Source organism: Diadema antillarum, unplaced genomic scaffold (genome assembly GCF_040938485.1).
Source record: "Diadema antillarum isolate AM-2024a unplaced genomic scaffold, OU_Dant_1.0 scf00000089, whole genome shotgun sequence".
Classification (NCBI taxonomy): domain Eukaryota; kingdom Metazoa; phylum Echinodermata; class Echinoidea; order Diadematoida; family Diadematidae; genus Diadema; species Diadema antillarum.
The window spans coordinates 707292-722474 of NW_027270978.1; the positions used below are offsets into that span (position 1 = coordinate 707292).

Genomic DNA, 15183 nt, shown 5'->3' on the forward strand with positions numbered 1-15183 from the left:
AATTGAGATTCACATTGGCAAAATAAGAATTTTCCCATTTGGGAAGAAAAGTTGATGATTTCCCACTTCCGAGGTGATATACAACTTATTGTTTTACAGGATACAACTCTGTGCAAGTATGCTAGTGGACCGGGGAAATTCACAAACATAAGAACACCATGAAAATAAGCCAGTTCGGAGTTAGCTCATGGGCACATTGGTACGAATGACCTTTCTTTTTTCTCAGTTGATTAGGGGCACTTCACTCGTTTTCAGAGCGACATAATGCATAAGCTTTACGTAACAATTTATGGGATTCATCAATCTCGTTCAAACAAAGAATAAACTTGCGTAGACCAGATGAGCAGAATGATCTGTCAATTCACACTTGAGAAAGCATCCATTTCATTATTTTGCATTGGATGTATTGACAATCTCTTTCTATTGATATTGCCAAATACCACTTTTGCTGTCAGGTGGATGTGCTGGCAAGCGGCATTTATAAGGATTACATGAATAATCATTACATGACAGATGCTTATCCCAGTAAATTCAAAAACCAACATGCCTGTTGGTCCGAATGACCTTGTTTCTGCTCATGCGCAAAGTGGAACTCCGAACTGGCTTACACTACATTGTACATGTACATGTACAGGAAAAGGTGCTTTGGCTTGAGTCTTTGAACACAGGATTGTGTTTTGTCAGATTATCGATCCTCTTTTCCTTTCTACAACATCACAGACAGCGAAGACCTGGTGGCGTTTCTCAACTCTGTCTCCGCGGGCGACATCCTCCTCATCGTCACCTTCGACGACGCCACCAACAGGCTGTCACCGCAGGCCGTCAAGATGTTTGAGGACATCTACGGCAGTCGCCAGGCCCACCTCCTCAGCTACCGCTCCATGTGGGCTTTCATCGGCCAGAAGTACACCCAGCATGATGGCAGCCATGAAATGGTAGGAATCCCATCTCACAGATTCAGTTTATTCAGAGTAGAGTTGTTTATTCATCGTTGGTGACCTGAGGTCCGTTTCATGAAATTTTTATGAGAGACGTTTCGCTCATACTGAGGAGAGACTTCATGAAATGGAATTTGCTTCTCTTTGTAAAGTCTCTCCTAGCTACATATGAGCGACTTTGGTCATTTCTGAGATTTGTGTAAAGACTTCTCTGTGATGACTTCATGAAAGGGACCCCCAGTCTGGTAGTTTCAGGCAGAAGACAGAATATTTGTTGTTCAAGGCTTTGTATGATACAAATTCTCCCTATTTCAAGTGTAAACATATTCATAAAAACATTGGCACTTTTCATGAGAGACATACCTTAGCTGAACTGATTAAAAGTAGTAAAATAACTTCAGAAGAAAATGGAAAGCAGAGAAGATTATTGTCAGAGTTTCAGCGTGGTTTATAATAGAGAACCAAGCTGCAGTCCTGGTGTGTTTCAAGCCACATATTATGTATCAGTGGAGAGCTTAGAATGTGGGAAGCTTTATAGTACCGAAAGTTATTAAACAATATGTGGTCATTTTATCAGGCTGATATGTTGATTGATCACAGTGCTATGGTCAGCGTCGTCTCATTTTTATCTGCAGATGACCCAAATGAAAAAACCTGAGAGTGAGTGGGGAGTGCAGACGGAAATCAAGGGATGTTTTTCTATACCGCGTGAGTATGGGTTGTCGTTTTGCAATGTGTGACATTGCTCATTAAGTCGAATTAGGAAATGTCATGAGTCATGGGTCAAGGGGATGTGTATCGTTCATATTAAGAATGTAATAGAAATTAATTTTGTGGAATTCTCTTTATATCACATCCATACATGAAGTCACAAACTGTAGTGGTCTTCTCATCCAGCGATGGCTGCACCGAAACTAAAAATTCAAAAACTAACTTTTCAATGGATTGCCCGATTTTCCTCAAACTTTCACTGATGTGTTCTACTATTAAATTTTGTTGCATTTGCTTAATCCACGTGTATATTTGGGTTTTGTTCTTCTTTGTGTACCAGAAACTTTCCTACATTTCCACTTTCATTAGAAAAAAGCAAACCCCAGTTTCCATAAGAAAAAAATTTTGAATTTCCCATTCTAATATCTGTATCTAGCTTTATTGTGCTTTATGTTGGTAAAATGTTAGTCAACTTTACTAACTCATCCCGCTTGTGAGATGTCAAAAATCGTATGAATGCATTGGGTAATAATAATAATAAGAAGAATATGGAAAATTTCAATAGCGCTTATGATGAAAATGTTTCTAAGTGCTTTACGATTACCAAAAGAAAACAAACATATAAGTTGACTATGAGTACAAATAATTCACAATTTCATAATCATCAGTTCTGTTCTTAAGATAAATGGGTTTTGAATAAATGAGTACAGGAAAAATGATGATATTTGTACAAAAATTGCAGTGGGCGAGAATCGAGAGCCATCGATATTTGAGGACAAACCCCAGCAGAACTTATGCATGGTCAGCCGGGTGTGTGAATCCAATGAGGTGGCCGTCCATGTGGAGTCGGGGCGAACGTCTCAGGGAATGAAGATCTACCCCAAGGTCTGCTTTGAGGGCAAAACGTGAGTTGCAGTCTTCAAAACTCCCGTTTGGCACAAAATGTGAAATCATGGCTGCCACCTGTAGATAATGTTTTACCATCATCAGTTACCATTGTAGGCTTTGATGAAATGGTCCCGACTGCTTATATGATTTTCTTTCTTTCATCAGTTAGCAGTCAAACTCGTTATTTCATTACAAAATATAAAGTTGCAGCAACAGGGACAGCAACGATGCACAACAGTCTAGTATCATTTACTGTAAAAGTGGAAACTTTCGCAAATTTGCGCAACCAGAAGCTCACGCAAAAATAAAAGCACATGAATATTTTTGCATGCCATATGTTCCAGTAGATAATGTCCTGATTCCGCAGGAAAAAATCCATGAAAAAATTACTCATGAAAAAAAACAAACAAACAAACAAACACAAATCATCAAGTCATTGTGTTCAGGAGGAGATAAGTTACAGTGAAAAATGAAAGATGCACCACATTGCAGTCAAACCTGCCATAGCAGCCACCTATCTATAACAGCCCCCCCCTTTTTTTTTTGGTCTCCCTTGGGTGGCTGCTGTAGACAGGTTTGACTGTATATTTTTTCTGGGGATACAAAACTTGTATTTCCCTTTTGCAGCCCTAAAAATTAGATTCCTGTCATAAGCTGTAATATTGTAAAGGTATGTAATTAAGACCCTTCCTCAGAATGATAAAACTGCTAGACTTCTTTATGATGGAGGGGAAAACAATGCTGTAGCATTGCTGAGGCTACAAGACCTCGTATCTGCAAAACGTCAAATGTTCAGGGAGCAAAAATACATGGCAGCCAAAGCACTATATCAAATGAGATAGCCATTCATTTGACATGCTATAGTGGCTTCATTTTTGGGGGTAAGACAGTTAGGATTTGGACAGGACATCACCGAACCAATTATCTGGCCACTAATCAAAGAAATTCATTTTCACCAAAATTTGAGATACAAGGTCTTGTCACTCCAGCAACGATAGATTTCCAGTGAATTTATTCGGACCCTAAAAAATTCCAGTCAGTATTCTTTTTACAAAAGGGAAGTATAAAGTGACATGGGGTTGGTATTAATTTCTTAAAAAACAAAAAGCAGACAAAAGATTTCATGCAAGATGTTGGGAGACATTATTCTTGAACCATGCAAAATTTCTTGATGTTTGCAAGAGGGATATACTTGACGACCTTTAGGGTTTTGTAATTAAATATGATCTCATACTGACAATCTTTGCAGAGTACTAAGTAACTACTGGATTGATGAGGTCAAACCAGCCAAGCGAGGCCTCAACTTCCTCGTGATGAACCCCAACACCGGACAAGTCGTCAGCTCGGGCAATTTCGATACATACTCGTCAGGTGAGTGAATTGATTCAAATGTGGTAGTGATTTACTTATTTTCTCTTCTTTTTTTTTTTTAGGGGAGTAGTTTACATAAAATGACAGTTTCATTGGACATTCACTCAATGCACATGTATATGAAGGTGAAGTTGTCCTTTAAGCACTGATTGACTTCAGAAGCTTAAAGGAAAATCATGAAATATTGGGAATGCAGTAACCTAAAGGCTCATCAATATGGCTCATTGATGTGAGTCATCAATGAGGATGAGAGCATTTAAAGAAACTTTTATTCTCCTGTAGAATCTTGAAGTTGGTCAAACTAGGTTAAAATGGTGGACTTAGAATTAAAAAAAAAGAGTAGGTGCTTGTGTTTGACAACAATGCTGCACCGCCGCGTACTGTGTAGTGTTACTGAAAGCCACCCATTTGTTACTGACAGATTTGGCAAATGTTCCTGAATAGCATCCTTTGGGGTTGGCATCTCTGTAAATATGCAAAATGTTGTCACATTAGATGTAAGGATATGTTGTGACAAAGCTGTTCATGTGTTGATCAGATTTGAAGCTTGTTACATTATATTTGTAAGGTCAGATATAAGAAAATCTGCTGAATACATCAGTACAATGTATTTCTTCATCCGCGATCAGAATTGTTACCAAATTTCCCATGATAGGCCTTTAATACTTCGACTTTAATCTTTTCGAACAACACCTTATGGTGGTAATTGTGAATTATACAGTATTTGGCCTGTTATGTCAAATTTTTTCATGGTCATAATTACAGAATATCTAGGTTATGCAGAATTATGTAACGGCATGGTTGTAATGGATGTTGACATGGAGTTGTATATGGTTGTTGGTGAGCTTTTTGCATGATTTGGTTGTCACTTTGACAGATACCCAGGACCTGGCCTGTGCAGACTTCCTCAGATCTGTGTCCAGTGGTATGATGGTGATTGGATCAACATTCGATGAGGCTTCACGAAAGTGAGTGGAAAAAAAAAATTAATGGGGGGGGGGGCTGTTTTGTATGTTGGTTCAGACAGGTAATTGTATATTCAGTTTGGGGTTAAGCTTTTTTTGAATATTTCACTTTACATTTCTTCATACTTAAGATTTTACTGATGGGCTATTTTAAAATTAAGCTATCAATTTCTCATGAAATGAACTGTAACAAGCTGAAGAAAAAATTTAGATAAATTGAAATGGACTTAATTGAATTGAATTATTATGATCTCATACCTCTATCTAGGCAAAGAATATACACGTATGTGAGACTTATGCATCATTGATCTCATTGATTTACTTGCGTGAAACAATTATGCCAGTAACTATTGAGGAAACATAAGAGAGATAGGAAAAGGGCTACTTGTGTACACACCAGAGCAAGATTTGAAAATGAAATGGAAGTATCTAAGTTTTTGCACTCATCCTTAAAGTTGCATGGAGCATTTCTAATTTGTAGATTTCATGCCGTAAGTTACATACATCCTTGTCACAGCGATGACATGAATATATCAATGAAGTTATATTTCATATTCTCTTCTCTTTTTTTTTTTTTTGGGGGGGGGGGGTTCTTTTCGTTGTTTGATTGCAAAAATCTTTTGTGTGTGAAGTAGTGATTTCAATACTTCCGTTTCCATTTTTTTTACCATGTAATCCAGACTGGGTCAGAACACGAGAAGGGAGCTGCAGAAACTGGGCAGCTCCATGATCCAGGACCTGGACTACCGAGAGATGTGGGCCTTTGTGGGCCAGAAGGGGATCCAGGGCCTGACCCCATACGAGAAGGTCAGCGAGGACGTCATCGACGGTTGGGGCACCAAGGCAGAGATCTGGGATTGCATCCCTAAATACAGTGAGTAGCAGTAAACGAAGAAATTTAAAAAGATTAACAGACAAGAGTTTGCAGTGGAAGTGTACACACAGATGGACAAATATCAGTCATGCGGAACTGCAGATGCATTTCTAGAATTCAGAACTCAAAGTGAACCGTATAATTGGCTTCACATATCGTCCCTTGGGTGACAAAACTTTGTATCTCAAATTTTGGTGAAGATCACTTTTTTTTTTTAAATAATTGTCATATAATCAGTTAAGTGATGTCCTGTCCAAATCCTAGCTGTCTTTAATACCCCCAAAATGGTACCCACATGGTATGTCAAAGGAAAGGTGATCCCATTTGTTATAATGCTTTGGCTGCCATGTTTTGTCACTCTCCTGAACATTTGACATTTTTGAGATACCAGGTTTTGTCGCCCCAACAGTGATATTATATTTACATAGAATAGTGGAAGTAGTGAGTTCTACTGCAACTTATTGACAAATAGCCCTTAGTTGGCATAGATAAACACTGATTATTCTGTGTTGTGAGTGATAGCCTTGATGAAATTCATGGACATACATAATCAGATGAGATTCAAAGCCAGGACCTCCTGATTGCTAGACAGGCGTCGTATCCACTGAGCTTCTGCCCGTCAGCCAGTGATGGTTCTAATCCCTTGTAGCAGTGGGTACTGCATATTTGTTCAAAGTAATGATTCCATTAGTGTGTTTGCCTTTTTTTAAAAAAAGAAATGAAAAAGAAAATACCCTAGTGTTTTAACAGTGCAGTAGCTTTTAGTGCTCTATTTGGAATGAAAGACATTATCGTTTAAAATTGTGATCATTCGTGGATCACAATGAAATTTGCTGCGAGTTTGGAAAAGATCTTTCTATTTCTCCTGTACATCACTTGTTGGCCAAATGTTTGCTTCATAGCATTTCATGTGACCTGTAAAACTGAGTGAATAAAGATTTGACAAATTTGAAGAAGTAATCAAGTCAGAGATATGTTGTGACATTGATCTGGGGTGATGAGACGTGACCGCACAATCTGGTTTTGATGGGGCAATTTTGTGAAGTTGACTGTTCCACGGAGCACAAAAATATTCATTTTGTAGTTTAGAGAGCTTATGATGAACATTTGTGATACAGCAGTTTCCTACAAGTTTAGAATGTTATTCCAGCTCCCTGTCTTTATGGCTCCGCTACCAATATTAATTTCTTTAGTTTCCCAAGGAGAATGCACTGAATGTGCATCTGACAATTACACAAAGGAAAATGATGTGAATGTGTTGGAACAATATAGTGCAGTCTGTGAAGGATTGACTCAACTCTACGTAGATACACAAATAAATGTATGTTTTTCAATAAGGATTTGAGTAAGGTATTTGTGGAGACTATTCCACAAAGCACCAAAATATATAAAGAGCTTCCACAAGCAAGAGACCACTTCTACCCCAGCCTTGGGAATGAACTATTTTATTCAATTCAATGATTGAATTAATTTGTTCTCACCTGACCGCTAAGAAAGCGTTTGAGTAGTGTGTTTGTGGAGACCATTCCACAAAGCAGCAAAATAGTATAAAGAGCTTCCAAGAGCAAGAGACCATTTCTGTAATGTACCGTATGTCCAAAAAGAATTACAACGGGAGCTCTGCAATGATGTCTTTAAAAATAGTGAATCAATCTAAATACAAATTTGGGGTATGAAACTATAACTCATCGCCCACATCTTACAGAAAACCCCATTCGATTTGCTTCAGTGGTCAAAGAGAAATGAGGAATTTTGTAGAGGATGTCAGGAATCTCTTCCCTCCAAGTTTTGTCTATTGTATTCACACACAAGAGCATCGAAGTGCTAAACTTGGAAGAATCAGACTCATGGCATGCTTTACAACAATCCCCATTTCTCTGTGACCACTTAACCAAATTGAATGGGGTTTTCTGCAAAATAGAACTAAGATGTTATATTTTAAGACCTTGAAGTAGCATTTAGACAGTTTAATCATATTGGGTGTTATCAATGTGAAAATCTGATGGTAATTTTTTTGGGGACATACTGTATTAAAAGGGATATTTCTTTTCCTGCAGCCTAGTAACAAACCATTGTATTCACCTGCTCCCTTCAATTAAGTTTCTTAGGTAGGAATTACTTAGCATTCATCAGTTGTTGTTAGGTAGGGCAAGACTCTAGCAAACTCTGTGGTTGTTAAGGTGATCCTTTATTAACAAAGCATGCACAGAATTTGAATGCATTACAGAAACGGTCTATTAGTGAAAATGATAAGAATATTTGCCAAAAGAGTTTATCTGTTCATTGATGACTTTATTTATGTACTGTGTAGGCCATATATTTAGCAAGTCTAATTTTTCGGGAATTGGGACTTCCCGATGATTTCGCCAGTGGTTGAATTTGCCATCTTGGAGTACAGTACTGAATGGAGACATGTATACGTGCACATCACATTCATGGGGGGATCAGAGTCAATATTTTCACGTCTTTAAATTTGCGAATAGCACCTGACTTGCAGAATTTGTGAAAAGTAAAACCTTAGGAAATTTTTTGATGCATACGACATTTGTTTGTTATCAATCTAGGTACATGTATGTATTTATTTATTTCATTCTATTTCATTAATCATTTTCTTATTTATGTAGACCTTGCTATGTGACTGCTTCACTCATCGTACTTATGTGATCATGGTTTCTAACTGTTGTAAAAATGTAAAATTGAAAGAATTCAATGTTGTATTCTTCCAAAAATAGTTCAGGGTCGCGATCCTAAAGAGATCATCAGACCCATTCGCAGTAATTATATGAAAGTGTGTAAGTATAATTGCCCCTGATCCAAAATCGATTTCTTTCTTTGCATTTCAGTTTCGCTCGAGGCATATGGTTTTGCATAACAGCTCTTGAATTATTTTTTTTTCCCTTGCTGATAGACTCACAAACAATTCTTTGTGGTGTCATGGAGTTCACTTGCTCAAGATTTGGTTTTATTTTCTCTTTCTTTACGTTGTATGCCAGGTATGATGAAGTGATTGTTGGATCATTGAACAAGTTTCTGATGAATCCTTGTTAAAAGATTGTCCTTCACCTGTGACAAGATATGTATCATGATTAAATAGACTCTCCCATGTTCTTAAGAGAAGAGCGTTCCTTTTTAATTGCAAAATCTGATGATTAAGAAACGTGCATGAGATTCAGAGTCAGAAAATGGAATTGGTAGAAAAGTTTCAGAACTTTTGAGAGGAGGACTACCAGTAAATCTATATGCGAATTTTGACGTTGATGGTCCATTGCGGGCATGCAAGACTTTCTAGTGAATAAAAAAGAAATATTTGTCAGATCACCTCAGTAATTTGTACACAAATAATGAGGTAAATTTCTTACAATCTTAATTTTGTCACTGATTTTGATTGTTCCGTCACTGCCCCCCCCCATCTGATCCTGTGACATATTTATGTGTCATCTGGTCCCCTCCCCTTCCCTATCCCACATGACTTTTTGACCCCCCCCCCCCCCCCCCACCCCACCCCACCTCTGTCATGGTGTCACTGGAGCTGGTGCATTAACAGGTGTTTGGGTGTGAATACTGCCTGCAGTACTCTGTTGTGCAACAGACCATTTCTGTAATGTATTCAAATTCTATGCATGCTTTGCTCACAAAAGATTGCCTTAGCAACCACAGGGCTTGCCTTACCTAGCAACAACTGATGAATGCTAAGTAAACTTCTGCCAGAGAAACTTAACTGAAAGCAGCAGCAGGTGAATAAAATGGTTGTAATGAGGCTGTTGGAAAAGAAACATCCATTAATTTTTTATACACGACAGAAACGGTCTATTGGTTTATTGCAAACTGTCTGCCTGTTCTGTGCATTGATTTTGCAAGGCACTTTTTTCCCTTTCCCATTGTATTGGAAAAAGTGTAGAGCACTTTTTGATATAATGATACATTTACTGGAAAACAACATAGAATTGTGTAATTGCAACACCTTAACCATGAATTTAAATGTCACAAAAATTCAAATTCATCATTCTGCAAAGTTTGTTTTCATTTTCACGTATTGTTTGCACTCAGACTACAAAGTATGAGTGTGTGTGTGTGTGCCTGCGCCTGTGTGTGCATTTCCTATTCTCCTGTGCAGAGTTTACCATAATGCAGCGTGGAATATGTGCAGAATGTTCATGGATCGTGCCAAGCGTAGCATCATTTAGTGATACGTAGCAGTGCTAAGATCCAACTGTTGAAATTTGTATCCCTGTGGGTTGGAATAGAGTGCATTATTGTGGCATGCAGTTTCTGTAATCTCAAAGTCTAAAACTCACATTCAGTGCCATCTCCTTGGTAACCGTGCTTTGGTCATATAGCAAGATGCAAATTCTACTCTCGCGTGGAATGCTGTATGCGTTGATATCTACAGGAATCCCCTGAGCTACAAGGAGCAATTTAGATCGTTAGTAACTACCAGCTTATCGCCAAGGTTTGGGACCATGACTGAATCTTGTCATTGCAACATGGGGCCATTTACATAGTTAATAATTACAAGCTGATCACCAAAGTGATACGAGTGAAGTGAAGTTGGTTTGTCACAGGGTATGACTCTTCTACTGATGTTTGTAAGTCTCCTTCAGTAGACTTGGCAACGAGGATAATGTGTTGTGCCAAAGGGCACTACTGCTAGGCTGGAGCTCAAAAACTGGGCTTGCATGGAAACTTGTAGTCTTAACTGCCCAGCCATCGCAGTTCGTATGTTGCCATGGCAACTGCTTTCAATACCACCTACCATTCTCTTTATTCCATTCTTCCATGGAATACATTTCTAGGAATGGAGTGTGATTCAGATGAGTATCGTGCATGCAAGTTTGACATATACATGGATTATCCAGAGTGTTTTAGTTTCTTTGGGGGTCAGTCATTCATTTGTCTTCAATGCATTCTCTTCTTGCAGTCAATGGGTCGTCAGTCCGCGGGGCAGTGATTGGTCTGAAGAAGAAGACGGAGTTCTGCCAGAAGTACCTCCACAGCTTCCGCGACATGTGCTCCCCGGTCAACGTCCACCGGCCCATCATTCCCCTTGACCTCGACGACGAGAGTCTCCGGGCGAACCCTGCCTACGCCACACCCATCATCGTCGTACCAGGTACGCTCGGCCCAGCAGGCAGCATTCTTTTACCCTCTTTATCACACTACTCAGTACTGCAGTGATGTCTTTCAAACTGACCTATCACCTATCAATAATCCAAAGTCCGATTTCATACAACGTTGTATCACAACTGCATGTTCTAATAATTGCAGTTACCATGGCAACAGCTACAAAAAGCCAATCTACCTTGAATATTCTAGCTGTTGATGTTGCTACTGCAGAATATTGCAATGATTGTAAGTGCCCCATGATGAAATGGTCTGTGGAATCGATGACTCCTCTCTAACAGCACTTCATACAGTGGCAGATCCAGGTGGGGGAGCACCGGGCGCCCCCCCCCCTTTATTCATTTATTTTCAAACAAAAGAAATAAAAAGGAAAAAATGGAGAGGTGGTGCATGCACCCCCTCCCCCTGTAATTTTGTAAAGGTGCCCCCCCCCCCCTTTTTACAGAATTCCTGGATCCGCCCCTGGACTTCACTAACAGTGTCTGTTCCGGCTGCTACATGTAGGTTCGGACCTGGAGGCCCTCCAGCGCACCCTGGAGTCCCTCGTGGCGATCCCAGGCTTGAACCCACAGATGGTGGTGGTGATCCTGGAGGGGAACTTTGCCCAGCCCAATGAGCTGGTGGCTGTCTACGGGTTCCGAGCACACTACATTAAGGCCAAGTCGCAGTACCTGTGTGAGTAAAAACGTTTAGACCCTTCAACTTGTCGTGAATAAACTTAACCTTTTATGGGTTTGAAATGTTTGTTGTGGACAGTGGTCCAATTTTGCAAGTGTGAGATGGACTTTCCAAATGTTATATATCTCATTTGTGTCGTAAAGTAAATTGTCTAATGTAAATTGTGAAAATAAAAATGTAAAAATTACTCCAGTATCGTTTGAGCGTGAACAATTTACAACATGTACAGTTTTGAACATACAGTAAACCTCGCATGAGTCGAAGCTCTCGGGACTGAAAAAAATGCATCGACTTAAGTGAACTTCGACTCTCGCGAGAGTCAATTTTTTTTCGACTCACAGTTATGTACATGTATTATAGTACATTTACATGCATGTGTGTGTGTGCGTGCATGTGTGTGTTTGCATTCAAATTTGTCTGTTCTGGAAGATAATGTTCTTATTTTGTTCTAAATTGAACATGGAATTTGTATCAATACTAGTAGTTAAACGTAGTTCTGAGAATGTCTGCGCTAATGTGGCAATGTGCATGTGCTATGTCTATGGTGCAACATAGGTAGCCATTGCTGGCAGACATTCTCTCAGCTGCGTGCTTTCATCTCGATCTGTCAACCTACCCCGTACCTGAGACAAACACTCTCCCAGGCCCATCCCACCTCCATTGAACAAAACTATACAGCCAGCCGGTCATGCACAAACAAGCTCCGCCCACTTGGCCTGTCACTAAGATATTAAAGCAGCGATTGGCTTGACCAAGGAGTTCTAGCTTGACATGGATAAAGTATGGATGTGCTGTGTGTATGGATACAGTATGGATCGATGTGCTGTGTGTATACATGTATACATGTGTATGTATTCGACATGCGTGCGGAGCGGTGTGCATGCTTACCTGCAGCAGGTCAGGGACGGGGTTCTGCGACATGCCGATTTTTTTGTTCTCCTCTAAATGTAATGAGAATGCCGGACAAATCTTCTTCGGCTCAAGTGACGTAAACTACGTGTATTTTGTACAAAAGGGACCGAATGTTTTACTTCGACACAGCCGAAATTCGACTCTCGTACTTAAGCTTATCCACATATTTCTTAGAGAAAATAAATAGGGAAAAATCAGGACTTTTTATTTTGCTTCGAGTTAAGTGATTTTCGACTCACTCGACGTGGACTTATCCAAGGTTTACTGTATCTGGTACCTCATAAGTAATAGGCAGGTTTGTCAACATGGATATTGTATAATGAAACATGATTTTCAAGAAGAAATTTAATACCCTCTTACAAACAGGATGTCAAAATATGAAGCTACATGAGCCCAGTGTTAAAACAGGCATGACATTTCATGAATGAAGATTTATAAGGTAACACATGATATAGGTGACAATATGTTATGCAGTGAATTATGTGGCTAGCAATATCAGATTTTGTCCATCATTATGCAGGGCGAAAATTGATTGTAGATTTGGAATTTTTTTTTGTACAAGATTAGTAATAAAGTGATGTTTTACACTATTACAAAATGGTGCTAGGCTCTTCCCTTTTCACCCGCCGTCAGTTCTTAAAAGTGCCATGCAGTTTCATCTTCAAATTATATTTGATAAACAGTAAATTTAACAAAACCATGGTAGAAAATTCTACCATCCTGATAGATTAGTTTCACTCTCCTTGTTTACAGTGCAGGGCTGGGCCGAGCCACAGCCGAGCCGCGGCTGAGCCCGGCCTCAATTGCAGTACTCGGCCCCGCAATTTTGTCCATTTACAGTGCCAGGCTCGGCCCGGGCTGTTAATTCAAACCTTTCAATATTTTGTCGTAGTGGCCCTCTGCTTGTAAACAAACGACTATTATTGGGAGCATGCTGGTCGCAATTTGGTACCACATTTGGCCCAGTTTACGTTTACAGTGAGAAGAGGCTGGGCTCAGCCACGGCCAAGCCACGGCCGAGACTACCTCCAGAGCGTGGCCAAATGCGCGGCCGATTTTGGTACCGCATTTGGCCTTTTCACTCACTGTAAACGGGGTCTAAGGTAATTCAAAAATTGGCGTAGCTTTGAACTTGATAATTGTGAGAAAAAAGTAATGCATCATTAAGATTCAGCTGTTCTGGAATCTACTGTATGGGCAGCATAATTAGCCAGTCTAATTTTTTTTTTTTTTTTTTTTGAGAATGGAGACTTGCTGTCAAATTCACGTGTGGTTAAATGCACTTGTCTATTCACACAGTTTGCACTCTTTGACTAAGGCCTACCAAACTGTGTTAGCACGCACCTTATTTATGTAGTGTGTAACCAGTATATTTATGCGTGCACATAGTATTAACTTCAAGTTGATTTTGATGTTTTTCATTGTTACATTCGCACATAGTATTAACAACTTCAAGTTGAGATTGATGTTTTTCATTTTCCGCATTCGCAAAGAGCACCCATCCTAGTGAAAATTCAAACCTGTGAAATATGCCGTATACAATATGTGGGAAATGAATATCTGCTTCTGTGATTGTGTGTTGATGTAGATGCCCTCCAATCCGGCATTGAGGAAGGAATGGCCCTCTTCCCCAAAAGCGAATTCTTCATCATCATCGAGGAGTACGTGGAGGTGGCGCCAGATTTCCTGCGCTATTTCTCACAGACGATGCACCTCCTGGAGCAAGACGATACCCTCATGACGATTTCGGCGTGGAATGAGCATGGTGCGTTTTCTGCGATTACCTTCTACAAACCTTGAATATTTGCTAGAATACAGGATAACTTTTGTTTCTGCCATATTCTTGTGTGGTAGCTTGAAGGCAAGAAAACGTTCTCAAGAAGGGCTCAAAATTCATCTTCCACCCTATGGACTTTGCTTGCAGTATGCCAAAATGGTCTGCCAAGAAAGAAACATGTCTGGCTGGAGTGATTTGCCGTGATAATAAATTGTTTTGGAGTATTTTGAGTTCAAAATTGTAAAAGCAAATTGTATGAGTATTGCAAGAGTATGTACAACAAGGGAGGTAAGGAGCATTGCACTCAAAATGCACAGAAAAAGGAGAGCAAGCTACAGAGAGAAAGAATGTTATAGAGAGGGAGAGGGAGAGGGAGGATTAACGTCATGGTATGTATATAGATTCAAGACAGTTTTACTTTCTGTGACACTTGTGGGTGCTATTAGCCACTCACGTGCTCAAAGGAAAACCTACGGTTGTATCCAAGTGGCCTGTATTGTCTGGGTGTGGGTCATTTCGAAGATGTCTCCTCTCTCTCTCTCTCTCCCTCAAGTTTCATTGTGAGAGATGTACATCATTGTGTTATTAGATCATAGTTCATATATCATTGACAGTATAATGGAAACACTTAATCTTATTCTCACTTCTTCCCACCCTGTGAGAACTGTAATCTTCTCGCTAAATGAAAGAACTGCAGAAGTAGGAATACTTTTGATTACCCTTGCTTTGCACTTTAGATGGAGAGCCCTTGAAGAAGAAACATATCACAAGTCATGCTTTGACGCTGAATTCATATGGCCAAGCGTCAGTTGTGCAAAAATAGCATCATGCCATGCACCCATGATGTAGTTGAAGCTAGTTTTGACACCACTTGGTCTCCAAAACAGTGCAATTTCAAACTATATTGCAAGCGTTTGGTTTTGGTTTATGGGTGTAGGCAGTTTCAGA

At 39.6% G+C, this 15183-nt stretch overlaps 1 protein-coding gene across 1 annotated transcript in view; it reads left to right on the forward strand.

Moving 5' to 3' along the window:
• LOC139718114 (protein O-linked-mannose beta-1,2-N-acetylglucosaminyltransferase 1-like) overlaps nt 1-15183 on the forward strand; it is a 28486-nt gene that overhangs the window by 11597 nt on the left and 1706 nt on the right. The window contains exons 6-14 of the mRNA XM_071629599.1: nt 721-935; nt 1574-1646; nt 2392-2554; nt 3787-3908; nt 4786-4876; nt 5554-5747; nt 10666-10857; nt 11373-11543; nt 14047-14223. Coding sequence (XP_071485700.1) covers nt 721-935; nt 1574-1646; nt 2392-2554; nt 3787-3908; nt 4786-4876; nt 5554-5747; nt 10666-10857; nt 11373-11543; nt 14047-14223 — 1398 coding nt within the window. The remainder of the gene's footprint in view (nt 1-720; nt 936-1573; nt 1647-2391; nt 2555-3786; nt 3909-4785; nt 4877-5553; nt 5748-10665; nt 10858-11372; nt 11544-14046; nt 14224-15183) is intronic.